General features: G+C 32.8%; 4 protein-coding genes across 4 annotated transcripts; 3 read left to right on the top strand and 1 right to left on the bottom strand.

Moving 5' to 3' along the window:
• Positions 1 to 1260: 1260 nt before the first annotated feature.
• Positions 1261 to 3259, bottom strand: EAF02_003787 (uncharacterized protein; the record flags this gene model as incomplete). The annotated part of the gene is made up of 3 exons (XM_038899835.1): positions 2962 to 3259; positions 1483 to 2911; positions 1261 to 1419 (listed from the first exon to the last, which is right to left on the bottom strand). Exons 2-3 carry the CDS (start codon positions 1546 to 1548, stop codon positions 1261 to 1263), a joined length of 225 nt encoding a protein of 74 aa, XP_038760762.1. The 5' UTR covers positions 1549 to 2911; positions 2962 to 3259.
• On the top strand, positions 2218 to 2765 carry EAF02_003788 (uncharacterized protein; the record flags this gene model as incomplete). Its single annotated transcript, XM_038899836.1, has 2 exons — positions 2218 to 2638; positions 2695 to 2765. 2 exons carry the CDS (start codon positions 2218 to 2220, stop codon positions 2763 to 2765), a joined length of 492 nt encoding a protein of 163 aa, XP_038760763.1.
• A 412-nt stretch (positions 3260 to 3671) lies between the features above and the next one.
• On the top strand, positions 3672 to 6247 carry EAF02_003789 (uncharacterized protein). The gene is made up of 3 exons (XM_038899837.1): positions 3672 to 4205; positions 4266 to 5476; positions 5543 to 6247. The coding sequence occupies exons 1-3, from the start codon at positions 3777 to 3779 to the stop codon at positions 5961 to 5963; spliced, it is 2061 nt and encodes a 686-aa protein (XP_038760764.1). The 5' UTR covers positions 3672 to 3776; the 3' UTR covers positions 5964 to 6247.
• Positions 6248 to 6883: 636 nt separating this feature from the next.
• EAF02_003790 (uncharacterized protein) lies at positions 6884 to 7496 on the top strand (the record flags this gene model as incomplete). Its single annotated transcript, XM_038899838.1, has 2 exons — positions 6884 to 7178; positions 7213 to 7496. The coding sequence occupies 2 exons, from the start codon at positions 6884 to 6886 to the stop codon at positions 7494 to 7496; spliced, it is 579 nt and encodes a 192-aa protein (XP_038760765.1).
• Positions 7497 to 25621: the final 18125 nt, after the last annotated feature.

Below are 25621 nucleotides of genomic sequence, written 5' to 3' on the forward strand. Positions count from 1 at the left end.
GCTCCATTGAATGAGTAATGTACAGTTCAGTCATTATGTTTGAAAATATTACATACCGATTTTCATACCATTATTTCAGTTATCCATATCGATAGTGGATAGTGCGGGGTTCAACCCCAGTGAGTGCCAGGTGGTTCAGCTATCAACAATAACTTGAGGGGCTCCAAAACCCTAGTTCAGCGGCAATATGTCGTGATACCCAGATCTCAAACCAGATCTATGCAGGTAAGAAAAAAATGTTTCTACCATGCGAGATATCCTAGCGGTTTCTGCACTAAAGTGGAAGAATCTTAATTGAATCCTTGTTCCAAATCAGCCAGCGCCTAGATGGGTCCAGAAATCGGGTGAATCCCTTTTCACTTCATTCCCCGAAGTAGATATGATTTCAACACATCTTATCCACGCATTTCCACCCTTGCTGCTAATTCTCTCCAATATTGTCGTGTGACGTAGGATATCTGGTGAGTACGGGTTATGAAGGTTCTGATGCCCTTTAGCCCCCAATCCCCACATCACAACGAGTAGGTCACGAAATAGAAAGATTACAGACGTCGATGAATAACTATACATCCTTAAGCTTCAAGAAAATTCTCGAAGTGTTAGGTTCCATAGTATTCTCAATCTCCTCACGAAGATTTATTTGAAACTGGAACAAATTGGTCATTTTTAATTGAGATGATGTTGTGATAGCCCTTGCTAGCTCTTGCTAGCCCTTGCTAGCCCTTGATAGCTGAGATTCCCACGAGACCTATGACAGGGTATCGAAATCGATCGTATACCCTTGAAAAAGGCTTTAGAGGGCGCCACTAACACGCCATACTGAAAATGGCAATGGATTTGACAGAGGAGCTGACACTGCCTGACAGGAAGATTGTTGGGATGAGGGAACATAACACTTTTGCCGTGTGTCAATGAAGGTTTCACTAAAAGAGGGTTTCCATTTCCTTCAATTGATTATCCTAAAATCAGATTGGATGAAGTGTACCGTAGCCCAATTGAGCCTAAATTTGGTGTAAGTTGGTCAGGTCTATAATGGAGATAATGGATTGATACTAAAATCGGATTGAACGAGTTAATTAGTTCAGTCAATTACAAAGCAAATAGAGTGGATGTGATATAGATGCTCCATTGACCTCAAAGGAAAATGATTCCAAGGTAGATAGATACTTTCAAGGGTTTAGACGGAAGAAATCTCTAAAGGAGATGAAAGCTCCCTCTGATGTAACATCCAATCTAAGATTCGATTGAGTACTCCAAAAATTAACTTACTATCTTTACTCCCATCTCTTTATTGGCTCCAAGTACATAATTTTCTAGGGTGGTATTTTGTATCTTGTAATTCATTGCCATCAAATCAGCAATTGTCACTAACACGAGCCGAATGTGACAGTGGTGACGACTTGCCGGGTCCCGATGGCCCTGTAGTTTTCTCTTAGCGTGGCCGAGTGGACCTTACCAAGATAAGCATGGCTTGCGACTTACCACCGTGGGTCCTGGACCATTCCCTTGGGAATACCGCATAAAACCAAATCTTGCATTTCGTTGCATGAGATCTATACAACGTTCAAATCTTGGGTAGATCTAAGACGCCCACAATAATGTGTGTTCAGTGGGACCGGCTTCCCTTGCTTGGAATTTCCCGAACAATAGTCTGAGGGGAAAAGAAGTAAAGTAAAAAAAGGCCACACAGAGGAATTACCCGTAGAAAAATCAAGTAATATTTCACTCATCGATGCTGTCAGAGCTGATATTATCGAAAAAATAGATTGGCTCTGACTGGTCGAAGGGCACAAGCGAATAGTTCTCTATTCGATTGAGGCGGCATGAACTATTCTTGAGATACCTATCGGGAGGGAAGATTCTATCCCATCCATGATATGTTCAAGAGGTATCTCAGCCTCATATATTTTCTTCTCCGAGTGTGAGCAATGGAGAAAGATAAAAGGAGTCCTTTCATCCATGTTTCGAAGTATTTCTCATCATCATCTCGATCAGTCTTCTCTTCACACTGTCTTCGTTTCGAAATTCACAACAAACTTCCAATTATCATCCAGTCAAACACCCACTCGCCATCACTACTTCGATAAGTCATCGAAAAGAAGTCGCATTTGATCATCCACAACTCCTTGTCCTATTAGTTTTCAGTTCCTGCCATCTGAAAACCTCTTTAATCAGCACTCATACCCAACACCTACCAATACGCACCTTACCTTCAACATGTTATCTATTGCAGTCCAACCTCCCGCGCGAGTTCGCCCAGGATCAATCTTATACCCTCCTCTAATTGTTCAACTCAGTAGTGAGCACGATCTTTATGAACATCTTGCCGGTTACTGGACTTGTGTTTCACTCATCCATTACGCCAGTGGTCAAGTTATATATGAACAAATGGATGGGAAAGCCGCAGACTCTGCGCATCCTATCGCTCAAACTAGATCTAGAGGTGTGCGCGATCAAGCGTACTTTTTCTTCCCAGATCTTGCAATTCACGCCCCTGGTCGTTATCGCCTCAGAATCAGTTTAATGAGAATGGATTATTCTCCCGAGTCGGGCCCAGATGGTGCAGTCGTTTGCGATGAACAAGTCGATACACGCTCGATTACTGTGGAAGAGACCGGCCCAAACTATTCTCGACCGAGTAAGGACTCCTCTGTCACTTTTTAGAGGACACAATTGGCTAACAGATGTGTTTAGATTCTCAAGAACGTGCTTTCATTCGAATGCTACGAGACGACGGTCAAGATGTTCCAACTCCAGCTCATTGAACGAGGTCGGCAAAGACGAAAATGCTGGAGAGTCTCACAACATGAGGTGATATAGAAGTGCGGGGTAATGGCGAAATTTTTAATATTCATAATTGATGGGTTTAGAATTTGGGTTCTGGTTCTGATTGTTATAACTTTTGGATTTCCTACTTGGTGTTATTATCTTCAGTCCTTTTTAGAGGAGTATATACCATACTTATCTCTTGGTCTTTTGTTTGGGAATGGACAAGATTCGGTATGGTGTATTGAGAAAGGGGAGGTTGTTTGCCTTTTGGGTCAGATATGATTAACTGTTCGAATATGGATGGCGTTGAAAATGGAAGGATTTCTTATTATCGTTATGACTTCATCAATTGTTTTTAGAAAATGATAGGAATGAACTATCATCCCTTTGAAATAAATCCATGATTTGAATTACTGCATTTGATCTCTTGAAATGGTGTATTCTTCACTGAAGAAGTAGAAGAAGTGAAAAAATTGAAAATGGATGAATTGGGATAGAGAGCTCTTCAGTACTTGTAGACAAACGCTCGAAAAGTGTGTGGAGAGAGAAGAGTGAAGATGGTGATAGCCAAGCCTTCTTAAGGCGTGCGGAGACGAAAGCGGAAGGATATTAATCAAATCTTGACCATTTTCCCTATCCAAACTGGAATCTCAAGGAAAAATCTGGTGTGACCGTTACCATTACAATCGAAGTGGCTTGAGAGACACGAGTGGTGATTTTATGGCTTGAAATATTTTCCAGAATGAATTTAGAAACATTATTTGAGCTACTGGCCTTACATTTAAGGCATTAACAAAGGCGGTAAATCAACTAAGCCCAAAAAGATGAAGCAGCCCTGTTGAACCAGCAGAAAAATCCTTTGAGGGGTGGGTTGGTCAGTTAACCAGGAACTTTTTGAGTCACCAACGAGAATCGGAGTCATAAATATTACTCAATCCTCTCTTCATCGTCGCACTTCACCATAATCTCAAAGCGGAGAAGGTATTGTTGATACTGTCTCCAACCATATGAGCTTCACCTTTTCTATCCTTCGCAAGAATTCACTCCACTGTCTGAAATTGATCTCCACTTCAGTCCAAAATACCCCTCGATTTAAACCCCACAGCTTCAATTCTTTTCGCATATTTTCAACCACAATTTACAAGATGGCGACGACAACTTCATCCTCAGACTTCATTTCGGAAAAACTCAAGTCTTTGAGTGTCTCGGACTTACCCAAATTCCCTAATTGTCACCCTGATGTCAACATCAACGACATCTACAGAGCTCACATTACTTCTCACTTAGCTGAGATTACTGGTGTAGATTCCGCCATTATTTACCCTGCGTTAGCGTGGACAAACACTTTGGACAAAGGTGACTTGGTGTTGCCTGTGCCAGCTTTGCGAGTCAAGGGCAAAAAGCCCAACGAGCTCGCAGAAGAATGGGCGGCAAAGGTACACTCGTCGCAATCAAGTCATATATCATGAGAATGACTAACAAATTGAGTTGAATAGTTTCCTGAATCACCTCTCGTTCATAAGCCTACCACCAATGGTGTCTATCTCCAATTCTTCTTCAAAGCCGACAAACTTAACGAGCTTCTCATTCCTACCATCATCCAACAAAAGACAAACTTTGGTCAAAACAAATATCTCGGTCTCGTCGATCCTGAAGATCCATCAAAAGGACAAAAGAAAATAGTTATCGAATTCTCATCCCCCAATATCGCAAAACCTTTCCACGCTGGTCATCTTCGAAGTACAATTATTGGAGGTTTCTTGTCGAATCTTTACGCAGCAGTTGGATGGGATGTGACTCGTGTCAACTATCTTGGAGATTGGGGCAAACAATATGGATTATTGGCTTTGGGATTTGACAAATATGGAGATGAAGAAGCTTTAAAGGCAGATCCTATCAACCATCTCTTCCAAATTTACGTCAAGATCAATACAGATGTGAAGGCTGAGGCTGATAAGATGGCAGCATTAGAGGCAGAAGGAAAGACAGATGAAGCATTGCATATCAAGAATGAAGGTTTGGATGAACAAGCTCGTCGATACTTCAAAGCAATGACGGAGAACGATGAAAAAGCAATTGCGCAATGGGCTAGATTCCGTGAACTCAGTATCAAGAGATACAGGGAGACTTATGCACGATTGAACATTCATTTTGATGATTATTCTGGAGAATCTCAAGTCAAGGCAGAAGTAATGGAGGAGACTGGAAAGAAAATGGAGGAAATGAAAATTGCCGAAGAGTCGCAAGGTGCTATGATTGTCGATTTCACCAAGCACGTGGCCGGAAAGGTTGGCAAAGGTCTTGGAAAAGCAATCGTTAAGAGAAGGGATGGCACAGCACTTTATCTTACTAGAGATATTAGTGAATTGTTACAAAGAAAAGAAAAGTATGACTTTGATCAAATGATCTACGTTGTCGCAACTGATCAAGAGCTACACTTACAACAATTGTTCAAGATTATTGAACTTTTGGGCTACAAGGAACTCCGAGATAAGTGTCAACACATCAACTTCGGATTGGTTCATGGCATGAGTACTCGTCGTGGTACTGTCAAATTCTTGGATGATATATTGAGAGATGTTGCCGAAAAGATGCACGAGGTTATGCAAAAGAACGAGGCCAAATATGAGCAGATTGCCGATCCAGTCGCTACATCTGATATCCTTGGTATCAGCTCTGTCATGGTACAGGACATGAGTGGTAAACGGTAAGTAAATCGATTATTTTTTACTTCTATTTTTATGATCTGGAGTTCCAAACTAATTCTTCTTAGTGTCAACGGATACACTTTCAACATGGAAACCATGACATCTTTCGAAGGAGACACAGGTCCATACCTTCAATATGCCCATGCTCGTCTTTGTTCCATCACCCGTAAAGCAGCTCTTACACCCGAAGAAATTGCCTCCGCAGACCTTTCACTCCTTACTGAAGTCCACGCTCAAAACCTCATCAGAACACTCTCCCAATACCCAGATGTTGTTCAGAACACTGTCAAGACTCTAGAACCAACGACCATTCTTACATATCTCTTCAAGATGACTCACGTTCTTAGTAGTAGTTATGATCATCTTAGAATTATGGGTAGCGAGAGAGAAGTCATGAAGGCTAGAATGGCTCTTTATGATGCGGCTAGAGTGGTACTTTACAATGGTATGCGCATTTTGGGGTTGAGTCCTGTGGAAAGAATGTAGGTGGAGATTGAGGCATTTGTAAAGAAGTTTGACGGAAAAAAGAAGAATCAAGGAGCCACGAGCTTAGATGAGTGTTTCATGAGTTGAGAGGGGAAAATTTTGACAGGAGAGATGAATGATGATTTCCAGACCAAGTTCTGTTGATGTTGAACCAGAAAGAATATTGCTTGGTTAAATTTGAGGGAGCAAAAACCGGACATCTGCATTGTCCAATGCAAAGACAATTGAAAAGATAGATAAATCAATATCATGGTATAAGCAAATTTAAACGGTCCAATTGTCAATCGTCTCTTCCGACACGAAATGCAATATGACTGATATACATTTGCAAGAATTCGAATGGTGACCAAGCCCAGCTTAGCCTAACCCAATTATCATATTCCTCTCTCTCCTCTCCATGAAAATGTATTTCTATTTGCTTGCTACTTGATAAAGGATACCTGCCTACACGAACACATATCATTGTCGGCTATGCCCCTTAGAAATTTCAGGGAAACTATGACCCCCACCATTTTGCCCCCCACGGCGCGGGGTAGAGGCGGGGTTAAAATCTCTAACTTGGAGATGGTCTTACTTCCGTCGCAAAACCTTCCGTCTAGAAATATACTACATATATGTGCCGTACTTACCGATATCTAGATCTCACCCGCAAAGTTGTACAAGTTGCGTGGATTTGCAGCCGGCATATGTACAGCATCAATCATATATAGAGCGATTATTAACCCCCATTTTTCTTTCGGCTTCGGGGTCAATTCTTCCATCTATCAGAGTCTCGGTTTGCAATTGACGACTTCTTTGATTCTTGATTCTAAAAAGGAGTTCCTACTTATAAGGTATAAAGCTGTGAACTCTGTGCACAGCAAGGACTAAAATTCTTGTTTTTTGGAATTGGTTTCAACAGATTAAATAACATCACCACCATGCCCACCATCCTCATAACCGGCGCCTCAGGCTTCATCGGACAACTCCTCGCCACTCACCTCCTCACCAACCATGCCACCGCCCCAGAAAACAAACTCATCCTCACCGATATCATCACGCCCTCTGCTCCCTCCTCCCCCCATCCCCAAAACATACAATGCATCCAAGCCGATCTCTGCAATGCCGAGTCCCTCTCTTCCCTCCTTTCCTCGGCCGGAACAATCGACACCATATTCATCTCCACGGGCATCATGTCATTCCGGGTCGGAGCAAAATTTCGAGCTCGGCATGAAAGTAAATCTGCACTCTACACTTTCTCTTCTTGAAGGAATCAGAAATACTCCATCTTTGAAGCCCGAGGGCAAATTAGTTCGTGTCATCTACGCGTCTTCGCTCGCGGTATACGGGAGACCGCTCCCGGAAATAATCACAAGAGAGACGCATCCCACTCCCGAGGGTTCTTACGGCTGTCAGAAACTAGCATGTGAGACTCTCCTGCAGGACTACATCGCAGGGGATTATCGATGGTTTGGCATTGCGTTTCCGACGATCGTATCAGGCCCGGGAAAACCGACGCAGGCGGGCGAGTTCGTTTCTGAGCGGGATGATTAGAGAGCCGATGCGGGGAAGGAAGTGCGTGGTGCCGATTAAGGACCGTGGGTTTGTGAGCTGATGTGTAGTCCGAGGACGTTGACGGAGAATTTGATTCATGCGATGGGATGGATTTGCAGGGGGTGGATGGACATCATAGGAGCGGTTATCTTACCCGGGAAAGGAGCGAGTGTGCAGGAGATGTAGATGGCGTTTGGTGAAGGCTGGGGGGAGAGGAGAAATTGGGGTTTGATTAGGGAGGAGGAGGAGGAGGCGACGGTGAGGATTTTGAGGAGCTGGGGGGTGAGGTATGATAATTCGTTTGCGTTTGGGTTGGGGTTTAGGGAGGATAGAGGGTTTGAACAGGCGGTTAGGGATTATGTGGAGGGATTGGAGGGGTGATGGATGATGGATGAAGGAGGGAAGGGAAGGGAAGGGAAGGAGAGAAATTTTGTTTATGAAATTTTGGAAATAATTAAAATCAGATCAAGTTCAATGATAGCAGTTTGCACTCGAATCAATACTAACACAATAGCAGAGAACTTCCCCTCTCCCTTCCATACCCAACACCAGATTGCTCTCCATAGGTAGGTTGAGATTACACATGTGAACATAAATTCTGAGTTCTGAAGACTCGATTTAATATACCACAGTGTAGGCAATAGTATACTACAGTAAAACGGTGGCGCGTATGAAGCTTTTAATACAGTAATTAGTGCGTATTAGACAGTTGAAAACTCACTATTATAGGTATTACTCAAAACTGATATCTACAAAGATATACGGGAAGACTGAAACATAAAAATCTAAAAATATATAAAAGATAATATTAAAAATCAAAATTAATCTCAATAAAACTTAAATAATGAAAAAATGTTATTCAAAAAAAAAAATTCTATCTTTTATCTATTCAAATTCTCGAATTCTATATTATCTTTCATTTACAAATCTAAATCTAATTATAATTTTAAGTATTTTATTTTTTCAATAATTGCAATTTAAAGCTTATTTTGTTTTACAATAATAATAATTTTTATTAAAGAAAATAAGTATTCGATAGGAGTAGATATATTAGAAATACTAAGTAAATCAAATATCATTTTACTTAAATTAGGATATACTTGTTATTATATAAAATCAAGTCACTATTTACAAAAATATTGAATATATTCAAAAGAAAGAATAATAAGATATTTTGTATATTTATTTATTGTATAATAAGATATCTTTTTAATTTGTAGATGTGTAATTAATGTATTAAAAAAGATTTCTTTGAATATTAATTAAAATGAATCTTCGAAATCTAGCTTATATTAATCTTTCTAAAATCTCTCAATATTATTCTTCCATCTTTAGATCTATAATGAATAAGATTCCTTTCAAGATTCTTCGAAATATAATTATTTTTGTATAGGATTTAATACAACAATAGCAATATAATATAATAATCTGTTGATAAAAGAATAATATTTTTTTGAGTTTTGCTTATCCATTATTGATATAGAAATTTAAAATGGATTACTCGTATAGATAATTTAAATAAGATTAAATATAAATAGAATAAGCAAATAAAGAAATATAGAATAAAGAATATATAAACAAAGAGTATACAAATAAAGAATATAGATTATACCTGTTAGTTCAATAATGAGATCAGGAATACGGGAGACGTGGTTCCCACTATCATTAGTAGGCCCCTAAATGTCTGTATTGTATTCTGTCTAAAGAGCTAGCTAATGAGGGGAAATAGTAGGCCTTATATAGACACTACTGAAAAAGCTAGTCTCCTTCATATTTATCTAAATACCTTTGATACAGTAAGCTATTATATTGAAGTCATTCTTTTGAAGTAAATTCCTTATTTACATACTCAAAACTCTTTTTATAATTTCAAATATAATGGCTAAAAGAAATTTGTAAAATCATAAAAAATCCTTTATCTGCTAACTAAAATCCCTGACCTTTTACTAACAAAACCAATCCTTTCCTTTAATCCCATTCCATCTACTTTATTATCTTAATATCAATCTTATTTGTATTAATTAGATCAGCAAAAGCTTAATATAGCTTTCCTTTTGTTATCATATCAATCGGATTAATCGGATCATCAATCTAGATCATTTCAACAATCTCCCTTCGCTTATAAGATTGATATAATACCATAATATCGATTATTAATCTCTTTTTTTTCTAGATTCTTATATATAATAGGATTTTTGAAATCAGCAATAAAACATCGGAATAATAATCTTATATATAAGCTTGAATCTGAGGTATAACTATTTACAAAAAAATATTGGTATAGGTATTTGGTTATTCTTGGATAAATTCAAGAAAGGTTTCTCTGGATTTGTTGTATACATAATTGCTATTTCTAAAGGAGATGATATAACTTTACCGGAATTTGGCAAAGTTACTTCGAAATCAATATCATAATCCCTATCCCTATTATCTCTATTACTACCCTCTACCACCATTATCACCACTTCTACTATTATTATCATCTTAACCGCCGCCCTAATCATTATCATCATCCGAATTATCACTATTACTAGATGATCCTATAGGAATATCAACTAATGGAATTCTAAAGCCTGATTTTGGTACTAGTAAAGATATACATAGAACTCGTATATCCCCAAATTGGAATAGAGCTGGTTCTCTATATATATTAAAAGGAATAATCGAATTAGTTATAATTTATTAGGTTTGGCAAAGTAGATAATCAGCTGGATTACTATTCTGAGGTCAATAAAAGATTCAGTTATAGTCTCGAATTAAGTTTAACAAAAAGATAGATTCATTTTGTGAATACGAATAGTTATATCTCATTAATCTAATATTCCAAAAACTATTCCACAATCCAATCGTAATACGCGTTATAGAAAAATACTTCTATCAAAGCATCATCGAGATTTACATTCATATTGATATAAACTCCATAATATCACAAGACCTTGCAAAAATCATATAATATCAACTTATCAATATTCCTAAATAGAACTTATCAAATAAACTCGAAAATCGAATATAATTGTATTCTGAAGAAATACATCAGTAATCCCTATATTCGAATATACAGCTATTCGAAAAAGAAGTATCCATCAATCTAATATTTCTGTTTCTATTTTGAATGTATATCCTTTATAGAATTATCTAGCTTTATTAAGATCTTTTGGAAAGGAATAGTTTTGAGATTCTTCTTTGAACTTTGTGACGGAAACGGTGTTGTAGACCACGTGATCAGATCATGTGATGGTCAGGTATTCCATTATATAAAATACTCCGGAGCGGAATAATGATAACCGGATCGGCCACAGGATCGATCACCGCTCCCGTGATCGGTACCCGAAGATCACCCAGTATATAATCCGATCTCTCTCTACGAGAAGAGATCAGTTCTAACTGTAGATAAGGAGATATACACATTCTTATAACTTATACCATTATGTCCAGTCATTCCCCTCCATTGTGATATGCTATTGTCCTGTACGATAAACTTCAAATCCTTAGTAGTTTCCTGAGTTTTTCTTTTTTTAGTAATTATATCTTTATAGAAAGAAATCTTGAACTTTTATTGCAGAGAATCGGTGTCGTCAGTTGTTGTGTCGAATAAATCCTTCTATGCCAGTGGATTGATCAGATAGAACAGATTTCTTATCAGTATCGGATTTCTTGCCAGCTTGCTTAGAGCTAGTACTAGTGCTTGCCCGGGATGTTATAATGCTGATAACGGGAAATAAAAGAAGTAAAAGTGAAAAGGTATTTCGAATAAGTAAGTTTAAGTAATTTGTGATATTATTAATTAGTATTAATTTAATATCACGCTAAAAGTGATATCACCGATAGCATTAAGCTAATTGGGTTTATATAGGCTAATTCTCTCGTGACACACCCCCGAGATTGCTGACTAGCTAAGTATAGGCAGTAATCTCTGTACTAGTCTTATTGAGTTATAAATGCGCAAATCTCTTTCTATCTTTATGTGATGCCAAATCTAGATTCTCTTTTAATTAGATACAACTAGTATTAGATTCTCTCTGGATATATCTAATAGGCTGAGTGGAGATAGTGGGGCAACAGAGTAGAGTCCTTACATTAGCTCCCATAGACCAAGATCAAATGACTAATGTGGATCTGTTGAAATACCCTCTTATAAGTGGGCCCACAGAAAACCACTACAAGAGAGCACAGTAAAGTGAAGAATTATGCCACTGCGCTATAAACGCATACCGGGCTCATAACTATCACGCTAAAAGTGATATCACCGATAGCATTAAGCTAATTGGGTTTATATAGGCTAATTCTCTCGTGACATTTAATAATAAAATCAGGAATACGGGAGATATGATTCTCACTATTATTAGTAGGCTTCTAAATGTCTGTATTATATTCTGTTGATTGATTGATTGATTTAATTTAACGTCCCGCTTCAGTCCATGGACTATATAAGACGGCTAGGCCCTAAGAGCACTAGCAAGTAACTTTTGAAATACACAATAGAAATAAAATATTGGGGGAAGTGAAAACAAATACTGGGGTATATTATTCACTATTATATATAATTTATATAATAGATTTTGAAAAGGGTTTTACTTTTTTTTTTCTTTTCTTTTTGTCACGGCGCTAACTACATGATCTGTAGTTGCCTTCGTGCCTCAGGCACAGTATACTAGTGTGTTCTATTTCCTATAAGTAGGGCTTCACTTTTCTATAGCTCTTCTACCTTTATGGTACAATATAAGTCTTTATCTATATCTTGATAATTTATATTATCTTCAAATAAGCTATTATAGCTTTATTTCTTATTTTATTTTCAAAGCTTTATTGATGTTTTGTTCTGATTGTGTTGATTGTATTCACTGTTGATCCATTGTATACCCTGCTATCAATGTTTTGAGCTTCAAAAAGTGCTAAAGATGGGTGAACAAGCATTTACATTAAAAATACCTGCATTTGGCTTACTTCTACAATTCCTTTTTTTGAACTATATTTTCAATTCCGTTGAAGCTGATATCTCTTTTTTTATAGATTTATTCAATAATTCAAATGCTGTATACTTTATTGTTGTTCAAGTTGTATTTAAATCAATCAAATCGATTATAGACTTATTACAAGTTCAAGCTGCTACTACTCAAACTCAAGCTATCGATATTTAATTAAAGATTATCGAATTAAAAGATATAATTGAGATATTGAAGATTACTATTTGCAATAATTTGCAAGCTTTACCTCGTTACAAATATCTCACTGTTTTCGAAAAGTTCAATGATAATAAGCAAGATATTGCAAAACGTTAAGATCAATATATAACTTTTTGTAGCATAATCAATACTGCTTGACTACGGATTACAAAAATGAATCAGAGTTTCAGAAAATCATATTTCTTACTAGTCTACTTTCTGGTTTTGTTTATATAAACAATCAGATACATTTTAATACAATCACAGACAATACATATGATTTTGATCTTTGGCCTTCTGAATGGCGTATTGTAGTAGGTATTTGGTGTAAATTAAATAAGCAATATCAGACTCTAGATCTCTTATGCAAAGCTTTTATGGATTACAATAAATATAAAATGAAAAAGATTTTATTTAATAACTTTATTATCGAATTCAAATAGTTTATTATCAAATACAAAAAGACTGCTGAATAATAAATTGCTAATCTTAAATTTAAAGTCTTATAAGAACTAATTAATACTTTAATTAACTGCCTTAATAAACTTTCTGCTATCGATATCGATATATAAATAATCTGGTGGCAAGGTATTTACAATAACTTAGAGGAGAAGATTCATCTTGATAATCAATATAAGAATTAAGATACCAACTTTAATAATCAGAAAAAACCTAATAAAAAGAAACCTACTATTATTATTGTAATATCTATACCTAATCTCTCTGGAAATCCTATACAACTAGATACTGCTCGCCAAGGCTAGCAACCCTTATTACATTACAATAAAGAACAATATCTAGATCTTGACCTTTATCTTTATTACAAAAAATCTGATTATATCAAATTCAATTACAAAGAAAAGCAATATAATAATACAAAATATAATACTAATTCAGAAACTATATAATATCCTGATTATTTTTTTGCTACAAACCAATATACTTCGAATATCCACTGTTTTCCCATTATCGATTATTATCACAATCCTAAACCCTATTGCAATACTTATAGCTCTATTTATCAGAATATATTCCTGCCTGTTAATCGTTTCCTAATTGCTATAGTATTATTTCGATACGCCTTTTCAATTCCTACTAATAACAGAAATCTAAATGGATTTGTTGAAGGCTTTGTATATTCGGATGATAATGGAAATTCAATTCCTTAGTTAAATATATTAAAAAACTAACCTCGATTTATAATCGCGAATCGAGATTTGTTATGGAAAGTTTATCTTTATAGATTAAAAGATCGATTATATTTAGGGATTCTTTATATTTTAAAACAATAAATAGCAAATCTTTTAAAATCTTAATGAAAATTTTCCTTGTATTTAATGTGATTATTCTATTCATTAGCTTAATAGATAATAGAACCGCGGGATATGGGTTTATAGATAGAACCCTTATATCCAAACTTAGTATCCTTATATATCCCCTCCCTACTACCCATAATCTATTACTTACAGACAAAAGGACTTCTGATATTCTATTTCAATATACACTATTAGATCTATGGATTAACAATTATAAAGAAATTGGCTTATTCTATATTACCAATCTTTCCAACACAGACTCTATAATCCTCGGTCTTCTATAGCTTCAGCGCTATAACCCTATTATTAATTGGGCAACAATGATTCTTAAATTCATATTCATATACTGCTCTAGATATTGCTATTCAGTTAACTCTACTATAACTGTCATCCTCAATTGTAACAATATACCAATCCCAACAAACACAGTACTCAATTCAATATTATATATATCTATTAGAAAGTCTATTTTGAAGTCTACTTCGAAGAAATCTATTTTAATTTTATATCATACCTTTACCAAAGAAGTTATTAACGAAAATCTCCAGACTCCCTCCTTTTTATTCCAAAACCAATTAATACTTTTGGAATATAATCCTCCAACTCTAGTTATAAAAAAGAATATTGATAGAAACCTTTACAATATAGATCCTACTGATTCAATACTACCCAATTCAAACCACTACTATATTTACCAAATCAATGGAAAAACAGAACCCATACCAAGATGATATCAAACCGGTTGATTCTGAAATCGGTTCCAATGCGGATTATCACAGGCTTTAGGATACACAAAAGATCACTACAAAATCAAACGTTTTACCCCTATTGAACCTCCTATTACTACAAAAAACCCTTTGAGGAATCAATTAACACCTTATGAAATATCTAATAGAAAATGAATAATATAAAGTTCCTTATAACTAATAGTTTTATTCAATTCTATAAAGATCAGGAAGTTTATATTACAAAAATAATCTGGAATGAATTAGATAGAGCTTACAAGTTATATTATATAATAACAAACGATCCTATTTAATTATATCGCAATATTATAAAAAGCGATATCAAGAAGTTTATGGAAAAGATCGACTAATCTATACCATCTACAATAGAGATTCAGAGTAAACTATTACCCTAGCTTTGCAATCTATTTGCTAGGTTCTTACCCTCCCTCGCTAACAAACTCTTGCTACAACGCTTTTGGGATTATAAGATCGAGATTATACCAGACAAAGAGCTCTCATACAATAAAGATCATTTAATATCCCCAGCCAAACTTCAAGTTGTTTACAAATAGCTCAATAATAACTTAAATAAAAAATTCATTTACAAATCCCGCTTCCAATCAGCCATCCCACTCCTCCTAATTACAAAGCCTGGGGGAGGCATTCGAATTTGCTAGAACTATTATAAACTGAATAATGTTATTATTAAAAACTATTATCCACTACCACTAATCAAAGAAACTCTCGATACTTTATATTATACTAAAGTTTATATCAAATTAAATATCATCGCTATATTCAATAAACTACAGATTGTAAAAATCACAAATAGAAAACTACTTTTACAACTCGTTTCAGCTTATTCGAATCCCTAGTAATACCTTTCGGCCTTTGCAATATTTCTACCTCATTTCAGAACTATATCAATCATATTCTTTTTGATCTTTTGGATAAGAATTATATAATATATCTAAATAATATCTTGATTTACTCTAAGAATATTACAAATCATCAAAAGCAAGTTCACAAAGTCGTGTAGAGATTTATTAATACTAGATTATAAATTGATATTAATAAATACAAATTTGAAATAAGAAAAACAAAGTATCTTGATCTAATCATTATTTCTGGTAATATCGAGATAGATCCCGATAAGATTAAGACTATTTTTAAATAGAAATTATTAATTAAATTAAAAGATCTTTAATGTTTTTTAGAATTTGTTAATTTTTATTAACACTTTATTTATAACTTTTTTAAAATTATGAAACCTTTAAATTGCTTATTGAAAAAAGAGAATATATAGAATTGAATTACTAATCAAAAAAATGCTTTTGAAAACCTGAAGTATGCCTTTGCCTCCGCTCTAGTCCTTACAATGTTTAATTACCACCATTATACAATTATTAAAATAAATACTTCCGATTAGGCTGTGGGTAGAGTATTCTTTTAATATAACGATAAAGGCCGATTATACCCGATTACATACTTCTCCTCAAAACACAATGTTGTTAAATATAATTATAAGATTTATAATAAGGAACTACTAGCTATCATCAAGTTCTTAGAAGAATGGAGACTCGAACTATATAAAACTTAAGAGTTATTTGAGATTATTATTGATTATAAGAATTTAGAGTACTTTATATTAATAAAGATATTGAATTAAAGATAAGCTAGATGAACTGAATTCCTGGCTGGTTTCAACTTTTGTATTATATACAGACCGGGTCTTAAAGCAGTTCGCCCTAATGTATTGAGTAGGAAAGCAGAAGATTGCTTTGTATATGCTAACCCTAATAATGATCGAATCAAGAATCGCTTATAAATAGTCCTTCTGAAAAGAATATTCGATATTGCTGTATTCAAGAACCTCATTTGATAAACAAATAACGATATTGACCTTACTGCAACACCTATGGATATAATCATCCCTAATATTGAGAAGCCGATCGATAATCTTATTGATAAAGTATATAAATTATCCGAATTAGTTATTATTATATATAAAACACTTCAGAACCCAATTGTTTATTATTAGTCATTATCGATCCGAAAAGATTTCTAAATCATTCTTCAAGATTGTAGATTAATCAATAATAAAATTTTCTATTGCGATTACCTCTTTATTCCTCTCTCCATTGAACTTTACATTCAGATCATATACTGAATGTATTCTATTAGTCTGGCAGAATATCTCGGTCAAGTTAAAACTATTGATTTTGTTTCCTGTATATACTAGTGGTTTAATATGTTGAGGGAAATCGAAACTTATGTATAAGCCTATCAACTCTGTTTCCGAACCAAAACCTCCTGTCTTGCCGCATCTGGATTCCTAGAACCCCTATCAATACCATTCTGCCCCTGGTCCGATATCTCCATTGACTATATTACACTACTATTAATTAGCAAATGCTATAGCAAAAAGCATCAATATATCATCACAATTATCTGCTGCCTAACGAAAATATATCATTTCATCCCAGTTATAGGATTATCTATAGAGGAGCTCACCAATCGGTTTGTCAAAAAAGTCTATTGCCTATATAATGCATCTAACAATATAATATCCGATAGAGGTTTACAATTTATATCAGAATTCTGAAAGCATTTATCCGAATATTTATCGATTACTTTGAAACGATCCTCTTTGTTTCATTTCAAGTTCAATGAATAAATAGAGAGGATTAATACTATGATAGAATAATATCTTCGGGCTTTTATAAACTTCTACCAAGATGATTGATATGATTGGCTCCTACTCACGGAGTTTGCATTTAATAATATCATCTTAGAGACTACCAGTGTATCCCCATTTTTCGCTAACTATAGTTTTTTATTTACATCTCAGCATTGAGCCCTCTTTACCTATTTCTTTAAATCTATTATATTAATACAAACACAAGTTCCTAAAGGCTAATAAGATTGTGGATCGATTTGATATTATTCTAATAAAATTGAAAGCTCTAATCATTCAATCTATTTAGAAATATGAAGATTATACTAATAAGATTTATATTAACATCTTTTTATATAAAGAAGATAATAAAGTATAGATTAGTATTAAGAATATAAAAACCAATTATTTAATAAAAAAAGATAATAACAAATGGAATAGCTCTTATAAGATTCTAAAAGTTTATAAACAAGCCTATCTATTCCAGCTCCCATTAGTTTTAAGATCTTTCCAGTATTCCACAATTCATTATTTCAACCACTCCATTATTTACCTGAACTAACTAATCAAGAAGCAATTAACAAAGCCGAATCCTATCGAAACCAAAGCTATATTCTAAAAGAAATAATAAAACGAATAAGAAAATCGAATAATAGGAATTCGATAAACTATTTAATTACCATAACAAAAATAGATTTCATTACCAAGTCAAATGAAAATATTACCCAGCATCTTAATAACTCACTGAAAACCTTTGTGGCTAAAAAGATATAATCATTGCTTTCCATTTAGCAAATCCAGATAAGCTAGAACCGTTTATTTGAATAGACTTCAAAAGATCTATTACTCCTGATCCCCCGCTAATACTTATATTAAGCACACCCTCGAATTGAGGCTGAGACAGACCTAAAAAGCTCCGGTAATTGATTACTACTCCCAAGAAAGTTCATTTTAATCCAATAATAGAAATTAGAGTATTTTAGTATTATTTTGTTTTCTAAAAGATCAATTGATATTGCGATTATAGACCGATCACTTTGAGCAAAGAGTACTATCACAACGCCAACTACATGATCTATAATTGCCTTCGTGCCTTAAGCACAGCATACTAGCACACCCTACTTCCTATAAATAGGGCTTCACTCTTCCATAGCTCTTCTACCCTTATGATACAATATAAGTCTTTACCCGTACCTTGACACTTTTATCTCTTTCCTCTTTCTTCTCTTTTCTTTTTTATATCTCTTCTTTTATTTTTCTAATTATTCTTTTTTCTTTACTTATTGAATCTATTTCTTCAACTATTTCGTTTTGAATTTCGGCTCTAGCTAGATATTAGATCCTTATAGTAATTTTAATAATATTAATAAAGTTGATTATTAATTCGATATCTATTTTTATATATAATAGGAATTATAGATTGATTTGAGATATTAATAGGTTTTTGAAGATTTCTTTTCTTTTTTTTTTGTATATTGGATATTCAATTAAAAGATAAATAGCAATTTCGATATTATTGCAAATATACTTATTATTAGAAAGCTTAAATTGATATAGATAGGACTTGATATAATCATAGCCAATTTTGAGTTGAAAAAGGCACTAGTGGTATTTCGCTTGGTATCTTTTGATAGCTTGATTTTGGAGCTAATTTTCTATAAAAAGAGTTTCGAATAGGTTGTATTGGATTGATTCAATCTGGATTTATATTGATTAAGAGTCTTTAGTTATTAATCGGAATTGTATTCTTTAATTATTATGTCAAGTAGCCTTATACTAGTTTCGCTTGAAGTGGCCTGTATTGAAGTTGTCTCTTTTACTAATTTATTTGTTATTTTGTTTTCTTATATTGAAATATAATCTGGGATTCAATTTAAAGAAACTTCTACTCCTTTTATTCTGATAATCTCTATTACTTTGATTACTTTTATTTAATAAACTTGCCCTAAATAATTGGAGGGGGTTTTGAGACGATAAAGTTCAGTTTGATTATTTGAATAGATCTTAAATTTCTGGCCTTTATATACTATAGTACTAGTATATTTAATAGCTTTTATAACTCTAAAGAGTTCTTTGTTATAAACTAATTGATTTAAGCCGATATTGATTTATTTTCGATAAGAAATTACTTTGTTTAATTATATTACAATTATTCCTATTCCTATTCCAATTCCTTTTTTGATAGAAGATACATCAGTATATATATAAACTATATTATTGTCTTTATATTTGAATATAATATTGTGAAGAATAGTTATATTTTCTTTCAAAGCTTTACTAATATTGATTTTATAAGGAGTTTTTTTTTTAAGAAAAAAAGTTATAATAAATAATCTTTTCGAAAATAGTTGGATTAAAGTCTTGATCTATCGATTTTCTGATTTTATTTAATTGGAATGGCTTGTATTGTTTTCTTTAAGGAATAGTTATTGCTTTTAAATCCAATTTGTATTGAAATAGTAATTCTTTTTCGATATTAATTGGGTAATTTGGAGTGAGTTTTATTAATTAAAAGGTATATCATTTTATATTTGAATTTAAATGGATTTTTGCTAGCTTTAAATCTACTTCGATTTTTATTAAAAGGATTGAAGTAGTTTTGAAGACTTTAAGTATTTTTCAAAGTATTAGGTTTTGAAGTGATTAAAGGATATTCTTGAATTTGGCTTAATCTTTTTATCAAATTTCCAATTCGTAATCTGTAATACTTATTATATAGGCTAAATATAGCTATCTTATAATATTAAAATTAAGACTCTTTTATATATTGATTAATCGAATTATTTGTTAAAAGACTTCTTTTACTTATATTACTTTGATATTGATATATTAATTGAATTTAAGATTTAAATCGAATTAGATATCAAGTTATTTAATTAAAGATTGGGGTATTACTATTTCTATATTAAATAGAGTAATTGAATATTGAGCTGTTAATTTGAATGAAGAGAAATGCATTAGTTTTTATTTTAGTTAAATTAAATTGAATTACATTTTTGAGCTGAATTTATATAATTGTTTTATAATTCTTTTTAATAAATTAATATTCTTTTCTAAATAAATAAATTAATAATCAAAATGATATTATTAATATAAAAAAGGACAATCATTTATTTTTAATATACTCGAAACAAAAATCGGATACTAGCTATATTATAACAAATCATATTGAAGGAATCTTACAATACCATGATATTATCAATGTGCGGTCGTAAGCGACCTGTCGCGCTGCCAAATGTATTGGGTTGCGATCTAATCGTTTCAACAATAATAATAATGATCATATTAATAATTGAAGCAAATAGAGATGATGATATATAGTTTATTTATAAAGCAATAACCAATCAATTCTATAAGGAAAATGGAAAGCGACAAATAATCCTAAAGATTGTAAGTACAATCGATATATGCATTAAAACTCTAAATAAAATAGAACTAAGTTATGTCGATATACTAAAGTCTATATATATCAATAATATAATCAAGACTATAAGATAAGCTGGGTTTATATAGAGAATCTCTATACTAATTACAAAAGCAATCCTAAAGGAAACTACTAAATCCTATACTAATATGCTCAAGACTAAGGGGGCGCTTCAGATATCGAAGAGCGTTAAGGCAAGCATACCCAAAACGACAAAGATGATATAGGAATGTGAACGATAGGAGCGAAACAGCTATACAATCCTTATAAAAATAGGAAGTAGGTAATAGATAATCACCAATAACCTCTTCAAACTGTGATTGAAGATTATAAAAGTAATTCCTAGATTAAAACTCAAACTAATCCCCTTGCTCTATCACAATAGGATAGGGTGGACTTTGGGATACAAGATACTAGAGAAATACAAGAACCTCTTGTGAGATGAAAATCGTATACAGCTAATTACTATATTTGATGTGGATAATGCTTAAGCCGTAAAGACTTAGTACAATTATATTGTGCCTCAGATCCCTTACAATATACTGAGCGTATTTACAACACTTCTAGATATAATTATTCAAAAAGAAATTAAAGTACAAACAAGAAAGGAACCAATATAATACAGAATCTCTAATACAGGATAAACCTTTTTATAAAAAAGACCAACTGGATTATTAGTTTCAAGAAGACAATAAAACCATTCCGACTATTTAATATCAGTGAATACTCGAAGCCCCTTAATAAATCACGATACCCTCAATTATAACAGTATTTCAATAAGTACCAGTTATATTGTAACCCGTATATATTATCGCCCAGTTTATTATTCTAGGTATAACAAATTAACTATGAAATATATTAACAAAAAGATTTATAAATAATACTAAAACAATATTCAATATATAGAATATCTAGAACCCTTTCAATCCGTATATAGCAACTGCTTTGCAATACTATAATCAGTTAATAGAAAACTGATCAGACTCATTTACCAACAAGTGAGAGAAGTCAGAACTACTAGCCAAAAGGAGATTCAGGAAATATACAAAAAAAAGGCATTTACTCTAACACCAGCCAAACAATTTTAAATAGTTATCCCCAAACCCTCTATACCAGGGGCCTGTATTACTGCCTATGAGAATAAATAGCAACTGGTGGATTGATCATTTAAACAGGCCTGATCAGGGAAGGGTCTCTCTAACAATTCGATTCATACCCCGAGCCATAACTTTCTGTATTGTATTAATAAAGGGGTAAACTATAATATAACAATTATAGCTGAAAAAGCCTTCTCATCTCCCAACTCTGAAATAAGCAAAAGGAATGAGTTAAATGTTAACAAAGCTGTTACCACCTCTATATGAGTCGCACAACCAATATAAACTCAATAGGGGGAAGGGGGCTTATAATTACATAAGCAAATGTGGAATATGGATATTCTAATCATATTATTTTCCTATAGATTATTGGAAAGGCTGATATGGATATCATTTATATTCAAAAACTCCAACTATATGATAATTCAATAATCAAAATCATACTGTATATAACCAATACCAGCCGATCGATACCTGAAAAACAGCTAACAGCTTTGAGCATAGACTACGAGTAATTATCTATATACAAAAAGAAAACAAATTGAAGATCAGATAAATAAGATAAATTGAAAGTAGAGATCTACTTTGAATCAATATTAATAGATACTTGATTTTTAATATCTATTGTATTTTACTTGATCTATTAATAATAGAATATATACTCGGATTAAAGATTGCTTTAAGGATTGATATAATTATTGGAAGTGACTTCAATGCTAAGTATAATCTATGAGAATCTGGAGTAGTAATTGCTAATCAAGGTAATACACTTGTATAATAAATTACCGAACAGGGAATGGAATATATCGGGACTCCTGGTGCCTCTATATATATAAGGGGATATATTCTGGATCTGACCTTTTTCAATCTAATTATTACTATAATGGTAATCGATAACAATCTATATAACAGCTCCGATTATATTACTCAAATTACTATCATTTTGAATAAAGGAACCTCTGAATACAAGCAAGTATATATCCGGATACATAATTCAGATCTATTTTGTTTAACAAGTATAATAGTTAAATCGCTTAGTAAAACCTTCAGAAACCCAGATCTCTAATTTATTTATGATATCGATAGACTGATCACTAGACTTATAAGTGTACTAAGCGTCTCTATAATAATTGTAGAGCAAAAAGGCTACAAACCTTATCGATTATTCCTGTAGTAGACTGATAAGTGTAAGAAGATATACCGAATATATATACAAATCAGGAGAACTGGAACTGCTAATAGAATAACAATAGCCCAATAGGATTTATAAAGGGTTATACGAATATCGAAACAAGCTTATTAGATTAAATACTTGAATAATATATAGAACAATTAGAAACTATATAAAGTCATAAACTAATACAAGCTAAGTCTAGAAGCAGATCTCAAGGCTTTTTCTTTAGTGATTGAAGACTAGGAGATTACTGATATTAGAGAAAAAGCCGAAGTACTCTTTACAACAATACTTGATCGCTTTAAAGTATTAGATAATCTATAATATAACCCTTTACAGAAATAGAATTGTTAGATAACCTTATTATAGAAAAGAATAATTATTGTAAAGGAAGTAGAAAAATATATAATAGAAATCAGGAGTATATCACCTGAAATCGATTGGGTAATTGTTTATCTCCTCAAGGTATACTGATCTAATACAAAGAGTATAATATATAAGATTTTCGTGATTTGTCTTAAGCTTAGCTATTATTTAATAAATGAAAACTTACTGAAATAGTTATACTACCTAAGGTTAATAAGAAGGATAGAATATCCTCAAGATCATAGAGATTGATTATATTGATATTGTATATTAGAAAAGGATTAGAAAGGTATATCGCTAGTTAAATTGTATAAACAACCATAAAATATAATATTATCAGCTCTTAGTATTATAGAACACTATTAAAAAAACTAGTATTGATCTTATAACTACCTTTATTTATAATACTAAACTTACTTTAACAGTTGGCAAAGTGATTATACTAATAATAATGAATGTACAAGGTGCTTATAATGTATTCCTTAAAAGATAGCTTCTATAATATATAAAAAAGCAGGATTAGCTTATAGTATTCTTGTGATTTATTGATTTATTCCTAATTGGGAAATGTATATATATAAGACTTGAGGGGATCACAATACAGGATTCCCGGTTATATGCAGTATCCTTTAGGAATTGCTATTCTCCCCTATTCTGTATACCCTCTATCTTACTGAACTTCTCAATCAAGATAGAGCATAGTGCTTCGAATATACTAATAATATAGCTATATATCATATATCTAAAAACCTATTCACGAATATATATATGCTTTGCCAATTATTCGATATATTCTATAATGGGGAGATCAGAATAAGATCTTTTTTATTCTGAAAAAGTTTAAGCTATTTTATATATCGAGAAAATATAAAATTGTAAACCTGGTTATAAGGATAAGTCAGGATCTAGTTATTATGCCGATCTCTTTAGAGCTTATCAATGGAGTATAATCGATCTTATATTAGCTTAGCATCTTTTTTGATTGGCGTTTAATATTCCTATAGTATATCAAAACGTGTATTGCGAAAGCTATGTGTATTATATCCTATATCTGATTAATAGCTTATATAGCTTACAGACTATCTGCAGCCTATTTGCAAAAAGCAATTATTATCTGTATACTCTTTATTGCCCTCTTCAATTCCGAAATATAGTTGATAAGCTATACAAACAACGCCCAAATGCAAGCTATGTTCCGGTCGGTATTGGGATCAAGAAATACATTGATCTAATTAGTAAAACGATTTACAGTATGGTATAGAGAGCTTTATTTGTCTACAAAACAATCCCAACAATCGTATTCCTTATAAAAACTAGTTTCCCAGTTGGAATTGTTGTATTAAAGTAAGCCAGATTGAGATTCGTATTTCGGCTCAGATAATGGATGTACAATATCTATTTGTAAATCAATTGAAGCTATATATTAGGAAGAGAGGATAAGGCATAGATATTCTGAAAGATCTTAATATAAAACTGTAAAGAATAGAACAGCAATCCCTACCACCAAGCGCTCTAGACTCTTATAGCTTCATTTCTTTTCTGAATGCTATATCGATCTAATAAATAATATAGATAAAGAGAATATTGTAAAAGTATTCAAAGAATAATGGGATTTAATCCCTCAGAAAATTATTCTATATTTTCAGGACGGATCTAAACAATACAATGAACACAATTATCGCATAGGGTATAGCTTTGTAATCTATTATGGCAAGCAATAGATTGATAGCGGCTATAGCTATATATACAAATAATCGCATGTTTTAATATTGAGACAATCGGTATATAATAGGGACTAGAATGTTTCCTGAGTATTATTGATTACTTCTATTAAAAACGAATATAATTATATATTAATAGTATCTTAGTAATCTGGGAAATATAAGGAAATATTACTACCTCCTTTTAATAAGTATATTATAAATACTATCAAGTAATGTAATACTATGATATTATAATCAAGTGATCCTTTAGGCATATTAAGATTGAGGGTAATGAGGTAATCGATTGCTTTATTAATCAGGATATAGCTAGACTGCTTAACTCTAGCCCATTCTGCCTCCCACAGTTAGCAGCTCCTGCTCTGTTCTATATACTAAATATTAGTATTCCGAAAGCAGATAATGAAAGGAAAAAAGGGGCCTGATTTTCAAAATGTATAATATATAGAAATCGATATAT

The sequence above is a fragment of the Botrytis sinoallii genome (genome assembly GCF_014898435.1).
Source record: "Botrytis sinoallii strain Bc 23 chromosome Unknown BSIN_005, whole genome shotgun sequence".
In the NCBI taxonomy this organism is placed as follows: Eukaryota; Fungi; Ascomycota; class Leotiomycetes; order Helotiales; family Sclerotiniaceae; genus Botrytis; species Botrytis sinoallii.